The 26386-nt window shown below is 40.1% G+C and overlaps 1 protein-coding gene across 1 annotated transcript in view; it reads right to left on the minus strand.

The window, feature by feature from the left end:
* Positions 1-620: 620 nt before the first annotated feature.
* KIF26A (kinesin family member 26A) overlaps positions 621-26386 on the minus strand; it is a 100267-nt gene continuing 74501 nt past the window's right edge. The window contains exons 6-15 of the mRNA XM_082761224.1: positions 16572-16781; positions 14799-14892; positions 14057-14319; positions 13577-13760; positions 13124-13283; positions 11355-11517; positions 7424-10802; positions 3761-3951; positions 2761-2911; positions 621-2245 (exon numbers count right to left, since the gene is read on the minus strand). Coding sequence (XP_082617350.1) covers positions 2070-2245; positions 2761-2911; positions 3761-3951; positions 7424-10802; positions 11355-11517; positions 13124-13283; positions 13577-13760; positions 14057-14319; positions 14799-14892; positions 16572-16781 — 4971 coding nt within the window. The 3' untranslated portion in view covers positions 621-2069. The remainder of the gene's footprint in view (positions 2246-2760; positions 2912-3760; positions 3952-7423; positions 10803-11354; positions 11518-13123; positions 13284-13576; positions 13761-14056; positions 14320-14798; positions 14893-16571; positions 16782-26386) is intronic.

Genomic DNA, 26386 nt, shown 5'->3' on the forward strand with positions numbered 1-26386 from the left:
TTTCCAGGCATTAATCACATTAGATAAGAGCAGGGCATCCCTTGTAACCTGTGCAAAGTCATAAAGGTATTTGAGCATCAGACTCTTGCTCTCACTCTCCCCCCTCCTCCCGCTGTAGAATAGGAGAAGCATCTACCCCCCTCACAGACATCTTAGGAGGGTAAGAGAATGCAGTGCTTGGATGCTGTGCTGTTAAGGCTATGAAGGGAGAGAGAGAAGGAGGGGAAAACTTCATGCATTACAGCTCATTTGACCAAATGGCTGGAAAAATACTTGAAATGGTGCCATTAGAGGCACTACCTTTACATTCAATCTGCCTGGAGTTACTACAGCTGGCATCAGTGGGAAATGAGGACCAGGCACAGCTACTGCTTAACCAGAGAGCAAATGCAGCAGTGTCAGACAGAAATAAATACTGTGATGGACCAAGAGGGCCCAGGGCTTGATTCCAGTTCCTAAAGTTTGTGTGTGTTTGTAGACCCATTTTTAATTGCTTTGTCTCATCAGGGAAAACAAGCATCTGAGCTGACGGTCTTTGTTCTGTAAGCTATGAAGTGCTAAGGGAATGTAAGTATTGTCATTGTTATTTATTTTACCCTTTGGTGTTTTGCCTCTCTCCTGATTGGTTTGTGATGACTAATGTCAAAACTCTCTTCCGTTATCTCTCTTGGGCAAAGAGATAATATGACATTTAGCATTGTGCACCACAGGCCATCCTCTCTCTTCCTAACATTAAGATCACTTACATAGCAAGAAGTCATAACAATAGATGTATCTTTTATTCACAGATAAAAACTGAAGCAAGCTGTTATAATACATATTTGTACAAAGGACTTGAAAAAAACATAAAAAGGAAGATGATCAGAAAATATGATTCATTATGAAATGTGGTATTACATACACTATTAAACCTTTTCAAAAGTATTTGTTTGGCAACAATTTATCAATAGTTCCCACACTTAAGTGGCCTCCTTCAAAAAAGCACAAATCTCATGCAGCATGTATAAACTTGATCCTGAGGGTTTGCCTTCCTTAGAAAAACTGTAAAAAGATATACTATTTGTCTTAAAAGTTCAAAATGCAAATGCTATATTTATAGTCAAAACTATATAAAAATATGGACCTAACTTAACATTTACAAAAACTTTGTTTCCTTTTTTTTTGTTTGTTTTATGGTTTTGGTAATAAACATAATTCTCAATTCCTGAAGTCAAAGAGGAAATAAGAAAACCAAAACAAACCACAGTGCCCTTTGTAGACATCCTCACCTTAAGTTAACGACTCCAAAAAGACCAGGTCTGTGATAAGTGAGGTTAGTAACCAAGAAAGTAGGTAAGCAGTTAATATATATCTATATATGTATATATAAAATGGAAAACAAACATTTATTTTGATCTGAAAAAGTAATAATACAAAACCTGAAGGTAAAACAATCATCTCAAAATGCCATAATACACCTTTTCAATAGATAAATGTTCATAAAAATATCTTGAACCCTAACCAAGAAAACAATTATAATACAATTTTAATTCTGCTACATAAAACAGCTTTTCTATGAAACAAGAAGGCAAGTTCAGGTATGAAAACATAATTTACTTATTGCTTTTGCTACAATGTTGTTCTTTTTTTTTTTTTTTTTTTTTACATATAGTCATAAATACACTATACAGTATAAAATATTTCGTAGGAATACATTTTGTGGTCTGCTTAGGTTTGCTGGCTTTAATTCTAGCACCAAATACAAAAATGAAAATCAAATGATCTTTAAAGGCACTTCCATTGTATGTTTGTTTGTTTTTTTAATGTCTTGGTTTGTACTAAATTTCTTCACTTCCATCTGGCAGAAGCAATACTTGTTCCTACTTTTATCTTTGTACAGTTCAGGTCACGTTGAGGCACCAAATGATTTATGAACATTCCCATCCCCTCAGCTGTTTCTTTCTCCTACAACATTCATTGTTGCTTTTTAGTCTTCACCTTTCCTCCTTCACTTTCCAGCTACTTAACCTCTTTACTTCATGTCGGACGATCCAGCTTCACTTCCTTCAGTCCCTTAAAAAAACTTCTCTTCAAACTTCCACTTCCCTTACTCCATCTTGTACATCTGTTATTCCAATATCAAAACACGTCACTATCATGATATGTGACTTGCACAGATTAACACACTGCTCCAGTTCCTCTGTCACTTGTTCCAGTGCCTCCAGGTACTCCTGTGACTCCTTATCAAGATCAGGATCCACTTCAACTGTCAGACCAAAAAAATAAATATGTAAAATAAACATCTCACAGCAAAACAGTATTCTATCACAAGGGAGAAAATCGTGTAGAGGACTATTTTACTCCTCTTCAACTAAGACATATTTTCACTGTGTTCAGCGGATGCAAACCTCTACCTTGAGGCTCCATTTAAGCACAGCACTCAATCTGTTTGCAAATCTCATGCCTCAGTTTCCCAACCGTAACATGGGTTTTGGAAACATTTTTTCCTTCTTTGAAAAGAAGGATAATGAAAGATTATATAAATATTAACAAGAATCACAGTGATTTTCCACTGTATTTTTTTTCAGTTCTTCCATTTCTGATACTATCTAGCACTGGAAAAAAAAATCTGTATCACAGAAATGCTAATGGGGTCACAGAGTACTTTAGAGTTCATTTCAGCAGAGTATCTTAGCAACTGCTTATCTTTGTCAGTGGGACTGCTCACATGCTGAAAAATTGTTACATGTTGATCATACTACTATTTTGCATAAGACTTACAGTCTTCTTTCCACTTATTTGGATCCATCATCAACCTGCACTTTGTCTCCTCCAACTCTTCCTTCAAAAACTCATGCTTTGCCTTTACTTCTCTGATTCGCTGCTGGCGCCTTTCTAGTATCTTCAGCTTGGTATGGAAATACATCAGACCCTTTTAAAACAGAAAAAACATTTCATGAATTTGCCTGTTATGAGCTGACCTCCAACAGCTGGACACAAACTGCTCCCAGCTCACTACTTATGAGTTAGGAGGCAACGGTTTTTGTTGTTGTTTAAGTTGTTTTCTGGTGGTGGTGGTATTTGGTTTTTAATTTGGAGTGTAAATTAATGGCCTCCAATCTAGACGAACAGCATGCTACATCACTAGAGCATTTGTTGCATTTCTCTGAATTAGTAAACATCTCCAATATATTTTGAGATTACTAATGCTTGTAGTTTTCCAGTAGGGCAAATGATAAACACAGCCTAATAATAATGTAAAGGTCATATTTAGTCCTAAGACATATGAATTCTTATTTTCTTAAAATATTCCTACCTTCTCAACATCCTGGAAAGGCTATTATGAAAGAAATGGGAAAAAGGCATCAGAAGAATATAGAAATTCTTGTCTCCAAAATAGAATTAGCTGGTGTTTTCCAATTACAAACAAACCATACTCAGTGTATCCCTGACTTAACAGAATCCTGTCATTTACATAAAGAGTTAATGACCCTACAGTTGAGAAAGGCTGTAAGGTTTCATCAACTAGGGTAAGATTACAAAGTCTTCTCATAATATATTCATTGGTAACTTCCATTTACACCATCAGTCATGTTAAACACAATTAATTCTAGACAGTAATCATTTTCATTTTCTGTGTTAAGGGTACCCCAACATATGAATTGTAAAATTAATAATTATAGTGCTTTAATTGCAATCAATTTCCTGAACACCATCCCAGCATTCAAGCCTGTATACTGTAATTTAAGTTGTCTACAGTTGTTGTAAAATATGTGCTGACCTCAGTTTCCTCTTGTCTGTGTCGCTGTAATCGTTCCACATCATCAATCTCATAAACTTTAATTTCAAATGGCTCTTTTAAAGTGCCTGGCAAAGGTGGTAGGTCAACCCATTGGCCAGTGACACTGGGTTTTCTTCCTAGGGAGGCAGCATCTGGCAATGGAGCAGGAATCAGTCTACGACGCTGGAGACCTAAAACACAAAAGACAAGTGTTCATCAGACTCTAGGAGGACTAACAGACTACAGTATATTACAGCAGTAAATTAAAGATCTAGGTTCTTCAGAAACTTAGGAAGAAATGCTTTTCTTGCTCTTTTCCTTTTAGAGAAGTACCCTCAGGTTGCTGATTGAGTTACTGTCTTGGCAAAATATTATCCTCTTGGCTCCTCTTGGGAGTAACAGCAGTTCCTCTTCCCAGAGCAGATGACTGAGCTCCAGTTGTTTATTCTCTCCTTGCAAAAATATTTTTCCTGGATTAATTTCTCTTTGGTGAGCTATAATGGTACCCATTACCTTGCAATAGAAGTATGATTGTGAGTAGTTTCTGACTGATAATGATAATGGCAGGCAAGTCAGAAAATATCCTGCTCCTCCAGTTAAAACCAAGCAAGGCTATCTAAGATCCCCTTCACTGCATTACTTCTTTGCAAAGAGACAACAGCTCTCTCCAGAACTACCACCAATACTTTAAGGAGCTAAATACCAGCAGCTCTCAATGACACTGTGGAATTAGGAGGCCTTTGGCACTTCAGAAGGCAGCAACCAACCAAGGTGCCATTGAGTCACCTCCAGTGTCCAGGCCTATCACTATTTGCACTAACACTCAGGTCAGAGCATGATAAACCACACCCATTCCTTTTTTTCCCCAAATAAGCAGCAAACCATTACATTGATACAATTGCCACAACTTGTGTTTCCTACAGCAGAAGCTGACTTGCATCTTTAAAAATGCTGTTACTTTTGTATACAAGAGCTGGCACTTTGGTGTCCAGCATTTTTTGTGGTCTTAAGTCTCTCTCTTCATTCTCTCAAAGACTGACCACTACATCACATACACTGAGGATGAGTACACACACGTGGGGATGATCAGACAATGTTAACAAGCCTGCAGTCCAATCCCTAGGCAAACAGGAGGGCTGAAGGCCACCAGAAACAAACTGAAATGTCACGTGTTAGCAGGAAGTATAAACAGCTTTAATTGAAAACCAACTCAGAGGTAAGGAGTCTTATTACTTCTGGTCATCTTGCCAAAGGGAGCATATCCAACAGACAAGACAGTGTTGCTCAGAGGAGAGTGCTCCCAAGATAACTACTGGGCCTGAGACCTCTGCAGGAAAGTAAAATTCACGTTAAGGCCATCAGGTAAGCCCTGCCACAAGCTTCCAGAGCAAATGGAGACAAAAGCCCTGCAGGTACCCCTGAAAACAATGCACCTCCACAGATACTTGAAAAGTTACCTGGTTTACATAGTCTTAAGAAAAATATCCCTCATTCTTCATTGCATACTTAACTTCTAAATAACAACATCAATCACAAAGGGAGTATTTTGAAAAGGGTAAGACTTGATTCTGCTTCTACAACACCTGTTCATCATTCTCACAACCCAACTTGTTCAGCTTGAATCACCGCTATTTGCCTGCTGAAATCACCCACTGTAGCTCTGAGCATGTAACTACATTGGTCAGAGCAGGATTCCGTCTGAAAAGGACATTGAACAGATGCAGTAAGACTTATACACTAAACAGACAAACTTCAAGTCCTTCCACTGAACCAAAGTCCAAAGGTGACATCGGTTCTCTGAGGATGAAGTTCAAGGATAAGGGAACTATATATCCAGCAACATCCAAGGGAGTAGGATCTCTCCAAAGGATGATTTCCCTTCCAAAGCTTCCTTAAATGCAGAGACTGCATAGCTAAAACACAGTCTGGAGCAATGTAAGCAACATCAAAAATCTCTAACACCTGGCAAAGATCACAATATATTTTAGGCCAATAATGGGTCTGCATCAAGCATTTCTTCTAAGAAATATTTCACAAAGTACCTAAGAAACCTTTTTTTCCATGTATAAAATACATTATGGTCTCAAAGTCTAAAGCATTCCAAAAAAGTAATGCATAATTTACTGATATAGAGTAATTTCAATCGGAAAAAGAAATAGTTTGTCATTTTTAAAGACCTTATAAGCATTTCCTGAGGCAAAAACAAATAGAAATCCATCAGTGGGTAATGCCTTCTCAATATGTGCACAAATTTTACAGCTGTTAATATTGATTTGTAGGAAAGGTTTAAGAGGTTGATATGCTATGGAAAGAGAACTGCAGCAAAATGCTGCACTAAGTTTCCAAACTGATTTATCACCTGCTGAAGCAGCTCAGTTGCTCTGACCAAAAAGCACCCTGAGATCTACATCAGTTTAACTCACTTGGGCTAGATTTTTTCTGGTTTCTGAGACAGAATTGAGCATTATGGGTGTCTACAAGGACTTTTCCAACCAAAAACTCAAATTCAGTGCATTTCTGGTATCCTACTATATTTCTACCAGTCAGTATGCTTAGGTTGCTGAATGAGGCTGCTGGTCATTAGCTACATGGCACCGATTGTTACCGATTCTTTACGACACTACAGGACGATGTCAAGCTAGATCAATAAAAATCACTACTGTAATAGCAGTCATATGATCCTGATTAAAGTTGGCTACTGCCAGCTTCCATGAGGAGGTGCACTTATATGAGCACCACCTCCAAAAGCAACAAGGAAAGGCACCAGAGAGCAGAAAAAAGGACTCAGCACTTGTACATCCACCTTTGCATGGCAGTCAGAGGCATCTACCTTGGCACAGTATGTGAGCAGGAGCCTCTTCTGAACCACTCTCCCCATCAGTTTGCTATCATTTAGTGAATCTACATGTGCTCCCTAAAATTACATTCTAAAACTACTACCACAGATCGACACGATAATTTTGTGATTAGCTGGCAGCAGTAACGTAGGATTTGCTTGCATCTTGCATATGCACCCTTCTGCTCTGCCCCCAGGCTCCACCTTTGGATAACCTAATGCACATCCAGCAATCCTCATTAATTCACAAGCGCTATTCTCCCCTCCAGGCCTATTCCCTTGTTTCCAAATGGGAGCCCCAGCCCACCTCACTGAAATTTTTCTCACCAGCTCCCAGCAGCAGAGCTCCTCCTCTCCTCACTGACCTTCTCTCTCCATTCTTTCCCAGCCTGCGCAAAAATTTCTCACTTGATCCTCAGAAAAGCAGACACACTCCTCCCAATCCACCCATATACCCTCCTAATCTGGCTATCCTGGTGCCGTGCTTGCCACCAACCCTGCTGAGGAAGGAACATCCCCTATCTGCCAGCAGCCATTTGCAGCCTCCTCCCTCGCAGGGAGGCTGCCGTCGCTCCAGGGCACACAGCGCCTCTCCTGCCTTCTCCGCCGCAGCACCTGTGTCACACCTGCAGCTTTGAAGTGAAATAAATGACAAGTAGCTGCTGTCACAGCAATACAAGCGCACAAGTGCATGCAGGCAGTCCTGGCTTCGAGCTCCCCCCGAACCACCTCTCCCTCTCAGTTGGAGGTGCTGTGAAATTCCCCCATCCTGAGGGACTCAGGAGCACACTAGCGGCCACCTGGCTGCCTTCCCCTTCCTTCCTTACCTGTTGATCGTTTCTTGGGAGACTTGAGGCTCCTCATCCGGCCTGGTGACGACATCCCACTTTCACTCATGGAGTCGTGTGCCGAGGAGGCACTGCCTGTGGCCTCGCTGTCCCGAATCATGCTCTCGTAGCCACTGCTGCCACCACTGTGGTAAAAGAGAGCCGTCCTCCCCATGGCTGGCGGCAGCTCCCCGCTTAGGACGCTGCTGTTGTCACTACCGTGCCCGCTGCTGTACCGCTGAGGCCGCCGGGGTGCCGTTATCTTGCTGTAGGGAGACGGCAGCACCGGGATCTGCGACTTTTCATCGCTGAGGTTAATGCCACTGTCGTTGCCGCTGTCAGAGTCGGTGGAGCCTCGGAAGTGGCCCGCCTTGACAGAGCCACCTGACACCAGCTCGTTCACACGGCTGTTGGCCGCCCTCATGGCCTGCTTGGTCCCCATGATGGTCCCTCGGCCAGGTTTGCCACTGACGGGCTGCACAGAGCGGGGGGCTGCCTTCCCACCGGAGGCCACGCCAGAGCCCTTCCCCACAGGCTGCGCCAGGGACTTCACAGAGGAGCTGAGAGACTTGGACCCGCTGGCGGAGAGGCCCCGGTTTTTATTCCCGCTGGCTTGGACCTTCTGGTTAGCTGTGGGTTTTGCCTGGCTGCTTTTTCCCGGTGCAGGGGTGGTGAAGGGTGGTGGTAAAGCCACACCAGAGGCAACAGGGGGCACACCCAGCCTAGGGACAGAGCGTCCTGTCCGGCTGTTACTGGCGTTCCCATTTTCCCTCACCACATTTGCTTTGGATCCGACTGATGTCAGGCTGTCACACCTCTCCAGGGACATGTGGCTTCCATAGCGGTGCACAGCTTCACTCTTTGACGCTTTCGCCTTCAAGCTTGATGTCATCTTAGGCAAAGAGTGGTCACCCTTCAGGTTCATTCTACTGCTGGCACTTTCACTGAAGTAAGACCCAGCTTTCAAACGCAAATCCATTTCATCCTCAGCCTTTGGCGTGGCAGCTCTGGCAAAATCCAAGCTGGTGGCTTTTCCCCCACCATTTCCCAGAGCGACAGGTTTCTGCTCCAGGCTTGATTTGCGTACAGGAGGTGTTGGAGGCATCGGGCCACCAGGCCTGGGCAACAAGCTTGACTTCTGTGGCACGCTCTTCTTTCCCAGTGAAGATTTCAAGCTGCCAGTGGCCATGGGAGCATCTGAATTCCCTCGGGTGATGGCCTCCGGCAAACTACTGTTAGCATGCGATACTGGCATCACTCCCAGTGTAGTGGCTCCTCTCTTCAGCTGTGGCATCTTCATCAAAGCTTCTGACTTCTTTGCAGCTCCACTGGAGGATTTGCAGGCCATTTCACAACCATCTACAACCCTCTGCGAACAGGCAAGCATAGTCTGTGACTTTGTTGGCCCAGATGCTGCACCAAAATACTGGGCAGCTTTTCCTGGCTGCTTCTCAGTACCAAATGTGTGAGATTTTGGAGACAGCAATGCATCTGCAGGTTTTGTTTCCATCTGATTATCTGTGCGCAACAGCCAGGGATCTTCGAATATGCAATGTGGATTCTGCAGCTCTTTATAGCTGAGGACAGTATTATTGTGGATTGGAGATGAGGTAGTTTTTGTTTTCCTAGGAAGACTAGAATGTATTGTTTCTATTACAGGTGTATCGCGAGAATTACCACATTTTATTTTTACAGGCTGATCAGTGACACAAAAAGCACTTTTAATCTGAGATGCTTTGGTAGTTTCAGAGGTTTGAGGGCTTTTGCCAAAGCCTGAGGACAGCTTGCTAGAATTCATGCTTTCACTGTCCAGTTCAGAGAAGCAAAATCCACTGTCATTCAGAGCGCTTTTTAAGGGGACAGATGAATTGGGTGAATCCAAGTTGAATGGTTCCTCAGACTTGTTACAGCTGTAAGATGACTGAGCAACAAAACTGTCACTAGACTGAGCTCCATCACTTTCAACTGTACAGATGCTGACTTCACTGAGCCATGAACTGATGGAGGAACGTCTGCTGCTGGTAAAGGGATCCTTAGCAAAGGGCACAACAATATCAATATTTACACCAGTAGAAGTTTCCTGTGAGGTATAAGCATCAAACTCATCGTTTATGCTGCTGATAATACTAACTGGCCTCGAACCTGATGCGAGAGCCTGAAGGGAGCAGTCACTGTTAAAGCTAATGATACTCGAAGGTCTTCCATTATCCATAATCCCGCTGATGGACAGTTCTTCCACCACAGTGAAAACAAGTTCATCCTCTCCATTCAGCTCAACAGGCTGCTGCAAAGTCACCGTGGTGGTTAGTATATCCCGATCAAAACATTTACCTCTGAACGCCGACCGGAAGCTGTGTACCTCTATAGCACCTGACTGATTCTGGGCATTGCTACCAACCAGAAATGTACTTCCTTGGGGGTTCTGCTCAGGCTTGTTTGCCATCTGCTTGCTCATTCCCACAGGAGGAGTGCGAACTGCATTGCTATTGTCTAGCTCCAAACTCTGAGCACTGGGGCCCAGCACCTGCTCTTTCTGCTGTGGAGGTGGGGGTGCTGGGCTTGGCAAGGGTCTCTTCGCATACAAGGACTTTTCTTTAGTGACACAGTCAGCTGCAGCTTTATTCTGCTCCAGATTCCTTGAAGGGCTACACCTTGAGGACTGCAGGGAATCGGTGATTGTCTCTCTCTCTCCCTCCAGTACTGTTATTTTGCTGTCAGCTCTGCTCTGTGGCTTGGAAAGCTCTGTTTTCAAGTGAGGTGTGTTCTTCTCATGACAATTACCATTGCCACCCTTTGGTGCAACAGTCTGGAAAGGAAGGTTATGTCCTTTTTTTGGAGATGCAGTTTCTTGTGGAACTGGTTTCTTAAATCCTCCAGAAGGAGGAGATATTTTTTCCTTTATCAGTTTAGATTGTGCGTTTTCTGTACCTCCAGGCAATGGACTACAATTGGATGCAACAGAGATTTCTCCACAAGCAAATCTGACGGGTTCCTCACTTCCATCAATGCACTCTAACCTTTCTTGCAGTTCAGCAAAAGTGTTGCATTTAAAATGGTCCTTGTCAGAACTCCTACCAGTAGCAGAATTATCTTTACTTCTCTTCTTGTTCAGGGATGGGATTATGGGAACAAACTCCGGAGGACCTTCATTATCTGTCAATTCCCTGTCAGACAAAGCTGCACCATTGGGACCAACGTAGATGACAGTATCACAGGACTGTTCACTGCTAGAAGAATAATCAGGATCACTAGATATGCTCAGGACAGGAAGGTCAGGGTCAAGGGCAACAGTTCGTGGGTGGAATGGTCGGAGATGGGGAGGTCTTCGGACATGTCCTTCTTCACATGAACTCTCTCCTCCAGACGAGCTGGATGCATACTGCAAATGATCAAAAAGGGGAAAAATTATTAATATGAATTGATATATAGGTATATATACATGCATGTTATTGATAAAAAGGGTAGGTTTGCTATATAGTCTGTGCTCTGTGTGTACGATCACAATTACATCTAGTGGAAAAATATTACAGCGTGAATTAAAGTAACAAGGTCATGCTACATAGATTTTACTGAATTAGGAGTAATCTATCACACCTTTTCAGATAGTTTACATTAAATATTATAAGTTGTCTTTCTTCTCAACAGTTTTCTGTTTCTTATTGTTTTTTTAACTAACACAAATTGAAGCTTTTGAGATAGTTCCACATACAAGCAAAGAAAGAATACGTTTGGAACAAAAAGAAAGGGAATTTCAGGATTAAGGATTGAGGGTGGGATAATGGCTTGGTGCCAAGTCATTTGTCAGTTCCTCTCCTGAGCTTTTATGCATTTTTTATTATTTCTTACTGCCAAGAAATCCCACGTTCCCCCACCGAGAGGCAAGGAAAACTCATTTTCAGATGAATTAATTGCAGCTTGTTTGTGCACCAACCTTGGATTTCTTCTTTCTCATTCGGTGGATTCGTGATGCAAGCTGAATGGTGGTGAGAGTTTCTGCATAATTGGCTGGGGAGTCAGAAATATGCGCAATCATAGTAGTTCTGCAGTTGATGTTCCCAAGTGATTCCCTCAACAACATTGTCAACTTGTTGTCCCTGTGTAACAATTGAGAACATTAGAATGGTTTAAAGAAATAACTTTTTTTTTTTTTTCAGATTTTTACACCACAAGTTGTGCTTTCATTCTCATAAGATATATGCAACTATGGTACATGCTAATAAGAAATTTCTCTTATTATTTGACCATACTTAAAATGTGTCTAAACACACACATACAAAGATAACAAGCATTTTGACTATTTATTTGCCTGTGTATTTGTAGTATAAGTAATTTTATTTGTTACTTGACACAACTGTAAAACAATTGATAACTAATTTAGTTATTTCAGGTCTACTACCCAAGCAGCTCATGATTGCTTTATTTTTACCTGAGCAGACTTTGCATCTGAATATATAAGCTCTGTAAGCTTTGTGCAAATAATTTTGATAAGAAAAAAAAAGTCAACAGAAACAGTATGAAAATCCTAAACAAGTAACACTAGATATCAGAAACATATTATCAGTGCCATCTTAACTAATCTAGTTTCCATTCTGTCTGCTGTGCTCTGCTCTGACATAGCAAATGGGAAGCTAAATTTCTCTCTGAAGACTCTCTTGATGATGCAATCATCAGCTATGGAAAGCAAAGCCAACAAGACAAGTTACATTTTGTCCTCCATGGGTCCCCAACACATGTACCCAAGGCTCCCTGGAGGCTGTTTCCATCACAACTCCGAGCTGGCTCAATATGTGGGAACTACCATCATGTTTATGCTCACCAAATCACAGTAGGTGACTAAGTTGAAGATCTGTCCTTCCCTATTCTAACCCATCTATCCTGTACTCCATCCACAAATGTAGCAACTAGCCTGAGGAAGTTACCTACTTTCTGTTTAATAGAGAAAGAAAGAACACCTGTTTAAGATGCAACACTAGATAAATAAGTGAAATGACATGATTGATAATGAAGGGACGATGTTATAAAGACAAGTAGCAATTAAATTTAAGGATAGAAGGCCAACTTCTGGTAGGGATGTTTACATTGTGAATCTTGTCTTTGGGCAGGGCTCTTGACAGGTGTGTTTAACATAACATTATTTTCAAGTACACTCAACAAAGCAATATGCATAACTGTTCACTTCTGCTAAACAACTGTGCCACATGGTGCTCATCTTTTTTTCTCAATTTCAGTATCATTTCTAAATTTGGTAAAAGGAGACAAAATTCTATGAAATTTTGTTGGAAGTGTTTACTGTTTCTGTCCAGCTGGCTGAGATAGGTCTAAATCCAAGACCCAGAAAACAGCAGACAGAGAAGAAAAAACATTTTCACCATTTCTCCCTGCACTTTTCAACAATCAAATCATCTTAACCATACACCCAAATTAAATATATGCCAATAACCATACAATTTTTGGTCACTTAAGTAAGAATTTCATGTTACTATGTGACCCCTAAACATTCTGTGTATGTATACACACACACACAGGTAGATAAATAGATATATCTGCAATATGTAAGAGACCTTAGAAGACAGATCTCTCTCTGACAAAACTTCCTTTAATATCATCTTAGGTAAAGAGTGAATTGTTGATGCAATGTAATTCATTGTTAAGGTAACACCAGCCACAAATTTACGCTAATACATGCAATAATTCACTTACTTATATGGCACATGCTTAGCACCATTAATTAAGGCCAAAATTACATTGCCCAGGGCAGAGAGAGACAAACACAGAGAGCCTCCTCCATCTCGGCTCTTGCTCAGCACTTTTTCACAGCTTCCTAGATCAATGAGATGCAAACGGCTGCGTCCTCCAGACACTAAAACAAAAAAGGGAAAACCAGTTGTACATCATGTGTTTGCATGAGCTTAAGCCAGACTGGGTATTCAAAACATATTCAAATGAAGAAAATAATGAATACAGCACGGGATAATGATAACATTAAATATTAATAGTGAGGAAACCAGGTATTAGCTACAGCTACTGAAGTTATAGGTAGACTGGCTTGAGGGTTCATTTCACTTTTTCTTTTTAAGTTTATTGCAAATTATTGTTAAATCAGCCCAAACTGAAGTAATTTAAAAATAAAGAACATGGTGAGAAGATTCATACTTCCTCCTTTGCCACTCTTCTCCATGCGATACTGGTATATGTGAAGAGTAAAGAGCATGTGTGAATTTCTCCTATCTTCTTCCTCACATTCAGGTTTGCTGGTACTTCTGGCAGCAAGTGCAGCATCAAGAAAAAATGCAGCTTTCTCTGCTGTCGGGGCCCTTAGCTCACTTTGGTTTTGAAGCTGGAATATAAACAAGAGAATTGCTAATTTTCACAAGAGGTTTTGTGTTGTTTTTGTTTTTTTTTTTTTAACCTGAACTGGATAAATCTCTTGAGAACTTAAACAAAACAAATATTTACTCCATGGGAGCAGGCCTTATAGATTAAAACCAAAAATTTGTTTTTACTGTCTTAAAAACTTTCATAATTGTTGTCAGATAAATTGTTGTCAGTTTATTTGTTATTGTTGTCAGATAAAAAGAAATACAGTTTGTGGAAGTCAGACTCAGAAAATTTATGTTGTGATATCCATTATACCTGTGTTCCACATATTGGATCTTCTCTCAGATAAACTCCAGGAGATTGGCCATCCTGAAGGCTGCCGCTGGCTACTTCAGCTAACAAATCCTTAAGGTTTTCATCTTTGCCACTGATCTCCACAGCAGATACTCTAATAGAGAAACGTGTCCCAGTTTTTTCTTTACGTTCATTGATTAATTTGAAGAGCCAAGAAATTGCACAGGGGATGATACCAAGGCTTTGTGTGGAACTATCTTTCCCAATCATGGTAAAAGATTTTCCTAGAATGAAAAGACAAACGTGAACTTAATTCACCATTCTTGTACAAGACACTTTTTCTTTGTATTACTACTGCACATTATATGCAATGCCACGTGCTACACTGATAATGGGAAATAACATGCAAAAATGCAAAGTATTCAATTATTAATCCATTACTATTTATTCAATTATTTTTGCCATTTTTGCAATTCAGACCCACAGCAAATTAAATTTTAAAAACATCTCTGATCTTTTGATTTTCATCACAATGCACCTATATATAAACTCGCTCTTGAATAAGCTAATCTGATGTTACATTTTACTTTTTCAAATTAAAACTTACAATCCCAGTGTAGAAATAAACCATGATAAGTTTGCAAAGCTAATTAAAAAGAAATTCTAATCTATTCATATACTCCAGGTTTATTGTTCCAGGAGCTGACAGCATGTAATTACCAGACTGACATAGTAATTAACTGTAACGAATTTGGGAGCTCACCAAGCTTGACATGACCAAAGCAAAATATGCAACCATCTGCACCATTCACAACAGACTGGATTACTTCTGCTACTGTTCCAGAGCATACCTCAGCCTGAAAGAAAGATTAGAGACAAATAAGTAAAAGCATATACTGCTATGTTGTTTTTTTTTGATTTTTTTTTCTTATAACTCCTCTTCTGTATGAAATGAATGGCTCAATGTTTTTGAGCCACAATATTCTCCTTATTTTTATGTCATCAGTCCTATTATTTTAGTAACTATGCTATCTTTAAAAAAATAATAAGATCTGCTACTACAGCCTAAAATAGTTTTCGATTCTATTAAACCAATTCTCCTGGAATATTGATTCTATGACTAATGTAGCAAACTGAATGCTATCCAACCAGGCTTCCTGCTGGTATAATAGCTTAGCCAAGGCTATTCAGCAATAGTAGCAACTTCACTGAAATTAAGCTACTCAACAGTGCTCACAGGAATTAAAAAAACATTCATACTGGAGAAAATAAGTTAAGATCCCTGAATGAGATTTCATAGCATCACATTTTCCTTTTCCAGGGGAAACAGCAGCATCAATAAAGAAAACTTGCTGAAATACTTGGGTGTACTGAAACCAGTTTATCCACATCAGTGAAGGTCTCAAGCATACAATGTGATGATCTATTAGGTATGGCAACTGTGTGGGGCAGTGCTGTGTGTGTGTGGTGTGTGTTAAATATGTAACTACAGTGAAATGATAAGGCTCCGTTTGCAGGTGCACAGCAGTGAGCTTGCCTTGAGCAACGACGCTTGCATATAAGTGGTTGGCTGGCCAACGCCACCCAGAATCACCACGAACAGGCCACCCAAAAGGTCCACAACGAGCACCTGAAAGAGCCTAGCCCAAACCATGTGTCAACAATCCAGAAGGCTGGTGCCAAAATCAGCACAGAAGGTGGCTGCGACTGCCCAGCCCACTTTGCAGCAGGGCTAGCAATGGGAGTTTTAGCATCTGTAAGAAAAAGCCACTAAGTTTTAGACTAATGTTGAGATCACTATTGTGAGGGGCATGCACCATCAGTACCACAATCAAGATAAATTAATCAGTCAAAAACAGAGAATAAGCAAACTGGAAAAGGCAAGGAAAATATAAAAGCTCCCTAACTACTTTGGTATAATAGTACCACAAGGTTAGCTGTATCTCTTCCCTTAACAGCAGTTTTCAGCAGTCAATGCTAAGGACATGCTCCTTGCTCACTGAAAACAGGGGAGAAGGGCATTCTTTGTGACATCAAGTGGGTTAAAACCTAGTTGGAGTGAAAAGTGAACTTCAAATTGGCTGTGTGTCTTTCACTAACACAAGAAAAATGCAAGAATATTTAGTCAGTGAATCCATCTCCCTAGCTTTTACTCCTTAATTTTACATCTTGGCTAAAATGAAAATGTAAGACTTTACCCACCTGTCTATTCATTACTGTGTTTTCTTCTATGCATTAAGGCAACTCATTTTAACATAAATCCCCAGAAAAAGACAGTACTCTTAAGGCATATTAAACACAGTGGCCATAAGAATCATCAAATCATTTAGGTTGGAAAAGACCTGTAAATTCATCAAATCCAATCGCTAACCTAGCCAAGTCTACCATTAAACCACGTCTCTAAGCACTGCATCTATGCATCTTTTGAATACCTCCAGGGATGGTGACTGAGCCACTTCCCTGGGCAGCCTGTTCCAATGCCTCACTGAAGAAATTCAGTGAAGACTCAGGAGGTTTATACAAGTGATTTCAATACCTGTGAAGCATCCTGGGGGAAAACTGCATCAAAGGCAAACATCTTTGGAACAGCAACAACACCTCTCCTATGACCTATGTTGGAAGGCCCACTTGCTGCTGGATCATAAAGAGTGATTTGCTTTTTTCGTGGATCCACCTTTAGGAAGGACATGGATTCAGATGTTTCATGTGCTCCTTGAGAAGGACAAATTCTTACCATCACTTTCACCTGCAAAAGTTCATAAGAAATTGACAACTTTAGTTCCCAGCTAAACAGATGCAAAGCATTCCTCCCAAACCTGCTCCCCCTCCCAAGACATGATCATTTATAATATTTAGGCATGTCAGGACAACCGTGGGACAAAATCAGAGCCAGATTTTCCAGACTGGTTTCCACCCTGGGGTCTGCACTGAATTAGCTTTTAAAGGTGCACTTTGTCCTTTCTGTTGACTCTGTTCCAATTTCAACATTTCTATTTCTAAATGTCTGATCAGCAGGTATAATCCACTGTAGGTGTAATACCATGCCTAAAGAAAAGGAAACTCTGGTCTCCTACCTTCCGTGTACTTAATGTGACCAAAAGTACAAATTGATCAATTCCAAAATCCATGGGAATAACACAAAGCTGAGAGAGCTAGTGCATTCAAACTAAATCTGGAAACTTTCAATTCCACTTTCATGTTCCCTTAATAAACAGGTGCCTCTCTTATAGCTTTCCCAGGCAGATGCCTTCATGCTGTTATTGCTAGGTAGTTTAGTGGTTAGTTGAAGATTTAATGGCGGTTTCAAAGAAGGGAAGGAAAAAAAAGCATTAAAAAGTCCAAAATCTTGAAAAGAAACTGCTCACAAAGTACATTTTATTCCTACACATGGCATTTTAAGACATCATTTTTAGACAGCTCAGACATGTTGGCTGTGATTTCCCAAGCAGCTTATGGGAGCCAAGTGACCGGGTCTCACTCAAGTTCAGCAAAGGCTGCACACCTGCTTCTTTTAAGCTTCCTGGAAATCATATTCTTATTTTGAAAAAATGTGAAATACTGCCTCACACCCACTTATGGCCATTTATCCTTATGAAATGCTCCCAGGCCAGAACCAGTGTGTTTTACACACCTGGCGCTGCAGCAAATGACTATTACAGGAGCAGTGAATCACTCTGCCGATCGTCAATTCTGCACTGCCCAGTAGATCAAACGTAGAGGAAAGCAATGTTCAGCCAGAGCGACTCTCCCTGGCCAGTAAAAAAAAGTTTCAAAAACAGGCTGAACAACAGCATTAGGTCCTTATCTAACTACCACATGTTCTCCAACACCAGCATTAAACGTAGTTTTGCTGGGTGAAGAGCCTCCGTGGCTGTAATGCACCTCAGGCAGCAGAGCTGGAGCAATTCGCACTCTTCAGAGCACCCATCAGGATGTGCATCTTCTGCAATGCAACTACTGACCCTAATGAAGTACAGTCCTCTTTTTACAGTGCCTGCTTCTGACTTGGAAGGGGAGTGACAGATAGCAACCCCCCCCTCCTTCTACAAATCCGCCAGGTGAACCCTCCAAGTAGAGCACACTGATCACAGTTGCTGATCTAAGGCCAGCCTCTAGCATGGAAGTGGATGTTGCATGGGGATGCTGGGTTAGAGAGCATATACTGCTAACAGAGACGTGTTCTCCTGTTTTTCTAACTTGTTACCGCTAATTTAACCTTAAATCTGCCAGAAAAATTTATCTCTACATTCTGAGAGTATTATTTCATTAGAATGGTGTGCATTTATGCTGCCACATTTTTTGTCTTCACAAGAAACGCACTTTGCAGTTAACACCTCCCCATCGGCCCTGCATCCAGAGAAATAATGGCAAAGAAAGAACCGAAGCTGAAAAATTGCTTCAGCAAAGCACAAGAGGGAAATGCACTCCTCCCAGCATTGCAACAAACTGGAGCAGGCTGAGCCAGCCTCTAAGACTGCCCTTCATACCAGACAAAACGAGGTGATAGCATGCACACCTGCACCCAGAGGGTGCAAGTGAAATGTAGTGTCCAGACCAGAATGATTCACAGCACTAAACACCATGCTGAACTGTCCCTGTCTTTATCAACTAGAGATGGCAGGTAACTTGAAGGTTTTCATTTAATTTCCTCAGCTGTTCCATTTTTATGGATCCTCCTTTCTGGGGGGTTAAGTTGCGCGCAGGCATCCCCTGCATAGTCACTCAGGGGTATGGCTGAGCATCATCACAGAAAGTATTTTCAGAAAGGGGCTATAAAAGCTTTTCCCCAACATTTTTTCCAAACAAAGGGCTTAAGAAACAACTGACCCACCCAGTAAACACTGCAGGAGGCTCCACCATAGGTAGCAGCAAATTCTTCCACCCACCGACTCAAGCAGTCCCCCCTTCTTTTCTTTTCACTTTTATGCTGATATGAATATGAAAACGTAGTCCCAGAAAATAATTGAACCTTAGAATAAATGAAACAGCTGCTTCAAAAGCACCATGCATCAGAGGTGACAGACTCAAGGCTGTTTCCCCATAAAAGCTCCAAGAAGCCAGCTTTGTGTATTAGCCTGTTAGCTCAACCTTGACATGCTACCGAGGTGCTCAGAAAAATAACTGCCCTCAGGAAAAAAAAAGAAGGAAAAATACATACATACATACAATTGCCCACTTCTGAGTCACTTGATTAAAAATAATTTTAATATATATGCTATTTAAAAAAATAAATCCCTAAACAATCCTTTTTCTCTTACACTTATTAGATTCTAGCAGCCAGAGCTTGGCTAAGAAGAAAATTGGTCTCCTCCTGACCTAAACAGCAAGTTTCCTCCATCAGTGTTGCTCCTCCTAACAAAAAGGTGACTTTACCCCAAGAAAAACCTTGTGTGCTAAATCAGCTTTTTGAGACCATCTCTCTGAAGCAGAAAGGTACTAAAATCTCTTCTCAAAGGGTATCAGATACCAACTCTTAATGGGCCTCAAGGGTCATCTTCATTTTCACAGAGAAAATAAGCTTTCAAGACAAATGGGAGGGGGCAAGAAAAGAGCAGTTTGAGGGAGTTCCTCTTCTGGTGTTTTGTGTATAAATGCTGATTTGCAGAGTAGAAAAACAGATTTCAAATTTAGTTTCCTTGCCCTCTAAATCCATCTACAAGTGATGGCTTAATGTTTAAAGCTACCTATCAGAAATTGTAGGGTTATAATGTGTCACTCTTTTTCACAATGCTGAGCTGCTGAGCTAGGCACTGACTTCACTCAGAAATGAACTAAAAATGCTCATGTAAGTACCAACAAGAATAAAGCTTACTCAAACCTACCGCTTTGCAAAAGCAGAAGCTAAAGTGCAGGCAGGTCCCACATGCAGGCACATGCTTCTCAATATGTAGAAGAAAGATATTTTTATTATTCTAGCCCTCCTTTGTTCCAGGAACAATCTTAATTGCCAGGTTTGTATTCTCAGCTCTGAAGTTCAACCCAGTACTTTTCTGTGTTGGGATAGGAGGAACACGGCAGAAAAAGCTGAGTATTGTACAGCCAGCATGGTTCCTGCCTTAAGGATCAACTTAACTGCACCTTCTCCTGGGTCTCTTCATCTATTTTTAATACAAAAGGCATGCTCATTTGCAGAGATAGCAACTGGCAGTGCAGAAAATCAACCAGATACAAGGGTTTTTAGTGAGGGAAGGACTCAAGAAAACTCACGAACCCATAAATCTTAAAGTAACTTTGGCCCGTGACTAGACAACATAACAGCAGTAGCTGTACCACACTCAAATGCTTTTGTTTGCTTATGAAATGAATGACTAGAACTAAATGCAATAACGAGAATTTCAGGCCCACTCAGAATTACATCCTCTGTGGGCAGTTACTCAGCAGTGTGGCCAGTTCTGGTGCTCAGCTCCAACTGCAGCAGTACCAGCTACCGGTAACACTTGTAGGAAGTGAAGAAACCTTCACAGAAGGAATTTAGAGGAGAACAAATGAAGAAAGGGAAATGTAAGATGTCTGAAAGAAAACAATGAGGAGACCTAGAAGGAATGTCAAGAGGGGGACAGGAATTAAAAATAAATAAATAAATAAATAAATAAATAAATAAATAAATAAATAAATAAGCAAAGAAAAACAATACAAATAACGTGATTCCAGAAAAGTAATCTCAGGCTCAGGGCATCTCTGCCCTGACCACTATTTAGACTCTGTAAGGAGAGCTAAGATTAGAAATCTGTCCTGTGATGTGTACGACACAACTTTTTCTGTTATAACCGTGCATTTTTAGTAACTCCTTGTAATTTTCTTTTCTGTATTTCTTCTTCAGTGTCACAGACAGATGCTGAGTAAGAAAAAAGAATTACAGGGAAAAAGTTCATAAGGGTTACAAGGATTTGTACATACATATTCGGAGACACTGGATACTGGATAGAGGCTCAATTTTAATGAGCACGTTGATAGGAAAAGAGGACAGGTTTGTATCAGTTCAATTTTTGCAAATAAAAATAAAAAAAAAACATTATGGTATATGCACATTATTAACATTTTCCTCAGTGCCTGAAGACAACCTAAATCATGCAATTCACTGAAGTATCTCAGTAATTAACTGACTCTAATCTTGGGAGTTTTGTACACTGGGGGTTAACACTCAAATGAACTTTCCAAATTCATATTTCCGCAGGAACCGGGAGGTCAGCAGAATTGCTGAAGGAAATCCTATTAAAATTAAAAGTGTTTGGAAAAGAAGATGGTAAACACATCCTGAATACGCTGATAAAATACAAAGAATTTAATAAATAAATATGTGCGCATGGAATCTGGAAAAGCCCTGGAAATGGGTGGCATAAGGTCACAGGCCCACCCACCCAGCACAACAATGGGCGTAATTTAAACCAACACTGGCAAGGATGGAAGAAAGATTCACAGCAATCAAGGATTTTTTTTTTATTTTTAAGTCTATCTGTCAACCTGCAGTGGAAGTCAGGGAAAAGAAAGGTTATAAAAGCAAACACTTGCAAGCTAGAATTCACTTTCTCCAGCCATGTAAGGGCAAATCACGTAAATGGATGCTCATACAAGTCATACCACTGTTTTATGCATGCATAAAGAATGTTAGGGGAGACAAACTGAAAAAGGGTAGATTTCTCAAAAAAATAATTTGTAGTCAGAGAGAGGGAAAAAAAATAGTTATGTGAAGGACAATGGCTACGACTAAACTCCATATAGTTTTAGAAACGGCTGATGAGGAGAATGACACACCAGAGAATGACAGATCCACGTAGCACACTCAAATCCTACTAATCTGTGGGAGTCCTGAGCCAAAACTCTAGACCTTGACATCTTTGACCATTTTTAAAGTCAAATATACATGCGCCTGTAACAATTCTGAACTAAACACTGACGCTTCTCAGAAACTGAGGAACACACATCCTGGACAATACAAGCCCTTCCTCCTCTTAGAGGCCATTGCTATTGTTTACCCCATTTCACACCTAGGGGTTTCCAAGGGGAGACCTTCTGCCCCATTCCCATGTGACGGTTGCTGTTCCCATGCTGCGACCTCCTCCAGAAGCACTGGATACCCCTCTTCATGCGGACTGGGGACTTCCAGACCTCCCCCCACATATTGAACCAGCTGGAGCTGAAGAGAGCAGGATGAGGGAGTGACAGCAGGACTGCTTAAGATAGTGCAAAACATCAAGGATATGTCAGTGTCAAAAAGCAGGTTTGGGAAAAGTAAAAGACAGACCAAAAAGCCGTGAAAACCAAATTTCAAGGCAACTCTCTGACAGCAAGACATGAATGTGAGACTGATGGCCAGAGGCAAGCTAGCACTTTTTTTTTCTAATACAGCCCTTATATTTTGGATATGCTGAATTGAATGGAGCTACAGTAAAGCCACGCGTCAATGAACACAACTCCTCAAAGACCAGTGAGGCAAGCGTCATCTCAGAAGAAATCACATCCAAGACTGAATTTTTAGAGAAAAGAGCCAGTGATAAAAGAGAGAATGACACAATCCTACACCATTTTAGACAGAAACAGCCAAGAGACTAAGACAGTCAGGTTCGCATTGATTATTGCCCTGTAATCAAGAGAGATGGAAGGGCTATCAACACTGACACCAGAGAAAGGGGAAGAACTATATCACACTTGAAACAAAGAACCAGATGATGTGGATTCTGTTCCTAAGACTGTCACAGACCTCTACTATATGTTTTAAAGGATTAATACAAAAACTACTGCATACATCAAAAAGTTCATCATTTGACTTTCATTGGAGCAAATACTCTACACGGTTTAATTTGGGGCAGACATGTAGACAAAAAAGACCACTTACTTATTAAGTAATGACTAGACTCCATGGCATTTTGAACACTGAGGAAATTAAGACCCTGACCGAGCCAAATACGTTAGCACAGGCATAACTGTAACATATGGTACATCCTTAGAAATGAATGGATGTGTAGTGCTCATGTGTTTATAGTGATGCTTTGTTAGCATTCAATGCTTATGCAGTTGTCAAGTTTCACATTAAACAGAATTACAAGGAAAAAACAGAAGGAATGTATTAAAAAGCATATAAAATTTTAAAATACATGAGCTCAAGCTTTTTTTCCCCAAAAAGTAAGCTCAGACTTTGTATTTTGGGAAAGCACTGGCACTATAGGGGAGTCCATTCCATAAATGCTGGTCATATTCTACATTACAGGAGTATCATAATCCCTAAATGAACAAGCAATTTGGTCTTTAGCAATAAATGTCATTATATCAAATTTGAATAGACACTAAATATTCCCTTGAAACACACATTTTTGACAGGCAACGTGTAGCCAGGAAGATAATTTTGTCCAATGTTCACAAAATGGTGTATAACAGCAGGTTAATTACATAACTATGCTTAGACATCCACCATCCTGAATTAAGAATTCTCAGCAAGAAATTACAAAGAATTCATATTCAGTTGAATGCCATTTTCCAATGAAATCACTTGTTTTTCAACTACAATGTAAATCAAATTACAAAAGTCCTAGTTCAGAGCCAATATTTTTCATGGATTTAATTGTAACTGACAGATATATAACCCTTGCTAAATTGGTTTACTGTGGGTAGTTCTTACAAGCCTTTCATATACTGCCACTACCAGTGGATGGCAAATTTATATGCAAAATTGCTACGCTAGCATAGACCATTTAGCTCCCCTGGGAGAGCCAAAAAAAAAATCACTTCTATATTGTACTCTATTAAAGAAGAATTGATTCTCCACTCCCAGGAGACATGAAGAAAAGTATTTTTTTTTTTTAAATGTGAAAACAAAATAGAAGAAATTGTTTATTTTAATCTGATCTTTCACATTTTTTTGTTTAAGTAGTTCAATACATTTCAGCAGGAATGTATGCACCTTGTCCTACACATGGATTGCAGAGTACTTAGTATGATACGTGATTTATATCAGATATAACACTCTAGTCATTAGGAAACAAGCAGCAATAAAGATGACAAAATTAAGTACCTATTTGTTATCCATCATCAAACCATTCTAAGAACCAGTGAATGGGACATATAGCACACTTAAGAAAACTCTACATGATCAGTAAATCATGTTAGCGGTACCTTAGCTCTGGCTTGGTAAAGCATAAATGAAACTAAATGTCTAAAACACACAAATGGAGACCAATATGTATATACCTGTCCAAGAAACACGTCTGACAACTCAGGTTCTCTTTAAATGCTCCACTTCAATTGTCTCACATAGGAGGCTTCTGTCATTCTAACAAAAAAAATTGACAGGATCCTTGAAAGAGACAAGCACTTAAAGCTGCTGTTGTAAGTGATGCAGTATTATAAAGAATGAGCTGAATAGAACTGCAGAAAAAACATTTTGCATGAAAAAGGCTTCCTACCATGCTAAAGAAAAATAGCAAATTAGAATGCTACACAGCAGCCACTGTAAAAAGGATGTCTTTTTTAATACCACAATATGATAAATTATCTTAAGTAGCACATTAATGTCAGAAATTGAGCATAATCTAACTTCTTTCCAGTGACAATATTAAATGGCTTTCAGACGTCTTTCCTACTATTCTGACATTAAATTTAATAACACCCAGAGAGACCACAAAAATGATTCAGTTACAAGAATCATACTGTACTGGATCATTGCCTTTTAAGTAGGATTCAGCTAAATGATTTGGACTCTGATGTTTTTGGCACATTCAAGACAAAGGTATGAAATTTGCTATGTAACATTTATTAGTAGTGAGCATAATTCCTCTCAGTATTCAGTTTGTATTGGTAGTAGGATTTTTGTACATGTGTGAGGGTTTGATTAAGGTTGATCATACAAAACACGGGTGCCAGAAAGACCCACAGTTCCAAACTTTATTTATTTTAAACTTTTTTCTGCTTGGTGTTCCTGAATGCAGAAAAATCCTTCAAGTACCTGGAAGAGTACATAGTATTTTGCACTCTTAGTAAAGAAAACTATGCAAAAGGTTAATTAAAGATTTGAATCGCTGGACAAATCCGTACACTCCTGATTAAATTATGATAAGGGAAAAAATGGTATTTATGAAATGTAAAAGAAATTAATAAGACATTTACTACTCACCTTCCAAAGACAGTACTTGAAACAATGAGAAATTAGAAATTGCAAAAGATACACATAGTATGTCTGCTGTAGTAAGTCACTAACAACAAAAATTAATAGCAGTATTTCATCACAGCAGAACCGTATGATATGCATGGAGATGATGGTAGATAACGAACAACTCTAGACCTTGGGCTCACATCAGTAATTGTGTTCAAGTGGAAGTTCTGGCCATCACAGTCTTTTCACATTCCTGCCTCCTCCAGCAGTTCTGACAATACATAGTTACTGCCTGCTATAGTCACATAGCAAGAAGAAGCAAGAATTCAAACCACTTCCTTCCCCTGAACACCCACTGAGCTCACAAGTTAAGACAGGGTCCCACAAACAGTGACAGGACCTGTCAGCCAGACTGATTCCAAATTACAACAGAAACCACCAAGGTAGTCCTGATGCTGCCTATGCTCAGTACAGTGACTTCCTTAGATTCCACTGTCCTCTACTTCGGATCAGAATAGCTCTTCTTCATGTGTTTAACTCTGAAACCAATGAAAAGGACTTAATGTATGGGAAAGTTCTCCACTGAAGCTGTGTTTTGGCCATAAAGAAGTTTCTTTATCAGGATAAGCAAATAGTCATAGTAGGGCAGCTTTTAAAGTGCACATCAAATAAGGAACTTAAAATTCCAGATACAGATGTTGATGTTTGGTGAAGTTTTTTTGTTTGTTTGTTTTGTTTTTAAAAAAAAAAAAAAAAGTTTAGGTCCAGGCCTATACTGGCAGCAAAGCTGCTCCTGCCTGCAGGGGAAGAGCTCTCCTCTGAGAAGGTTCTCTAGAGATATTAACATGGGAGTGGAGTGGAAGTCTTCACATTTCTTCAGTTCTTACCATCCTTTATTAAACTTCTTGAGATTTATTATGGTAAGGAAGAAAGCCAGTAAAGGTAAACACAATCAGTGACTTATTGAAATGATATGGGCATGAAGAGGAACACATCTTTATATCATGTACTGTTAAGAGACCCTTTACAACTAAAGATGCTTATTCTTCTTGCCTCCTGGACACTCAGTAAAGCATTTCTTCAGAAGCTGAGACTCATGGTAACAAACATAATGCTGTAGCTTCCATGATGGCTGGTAAAATGGGTTATGGTCATACCTGATTTCCTCACAACTTACCATTTGTGCACGCGGAGTTAGAGCTGCTTTTCCTTCTGCTAATTAGCATTAAGCTTCATCTGCCTCTTTATCATCTCAATAATTCCAGTAC

The sequence above is a fragment of the Aythya marila genome (assembly GCF_965140915.1).
Source record: "Aythya marila genome assembly, chromosome: 5".
NCBI lineage: Eukaryota > Metazoa > Chordata > Aves > Anseriformes > Anatidae > Aythya > Aythya marila.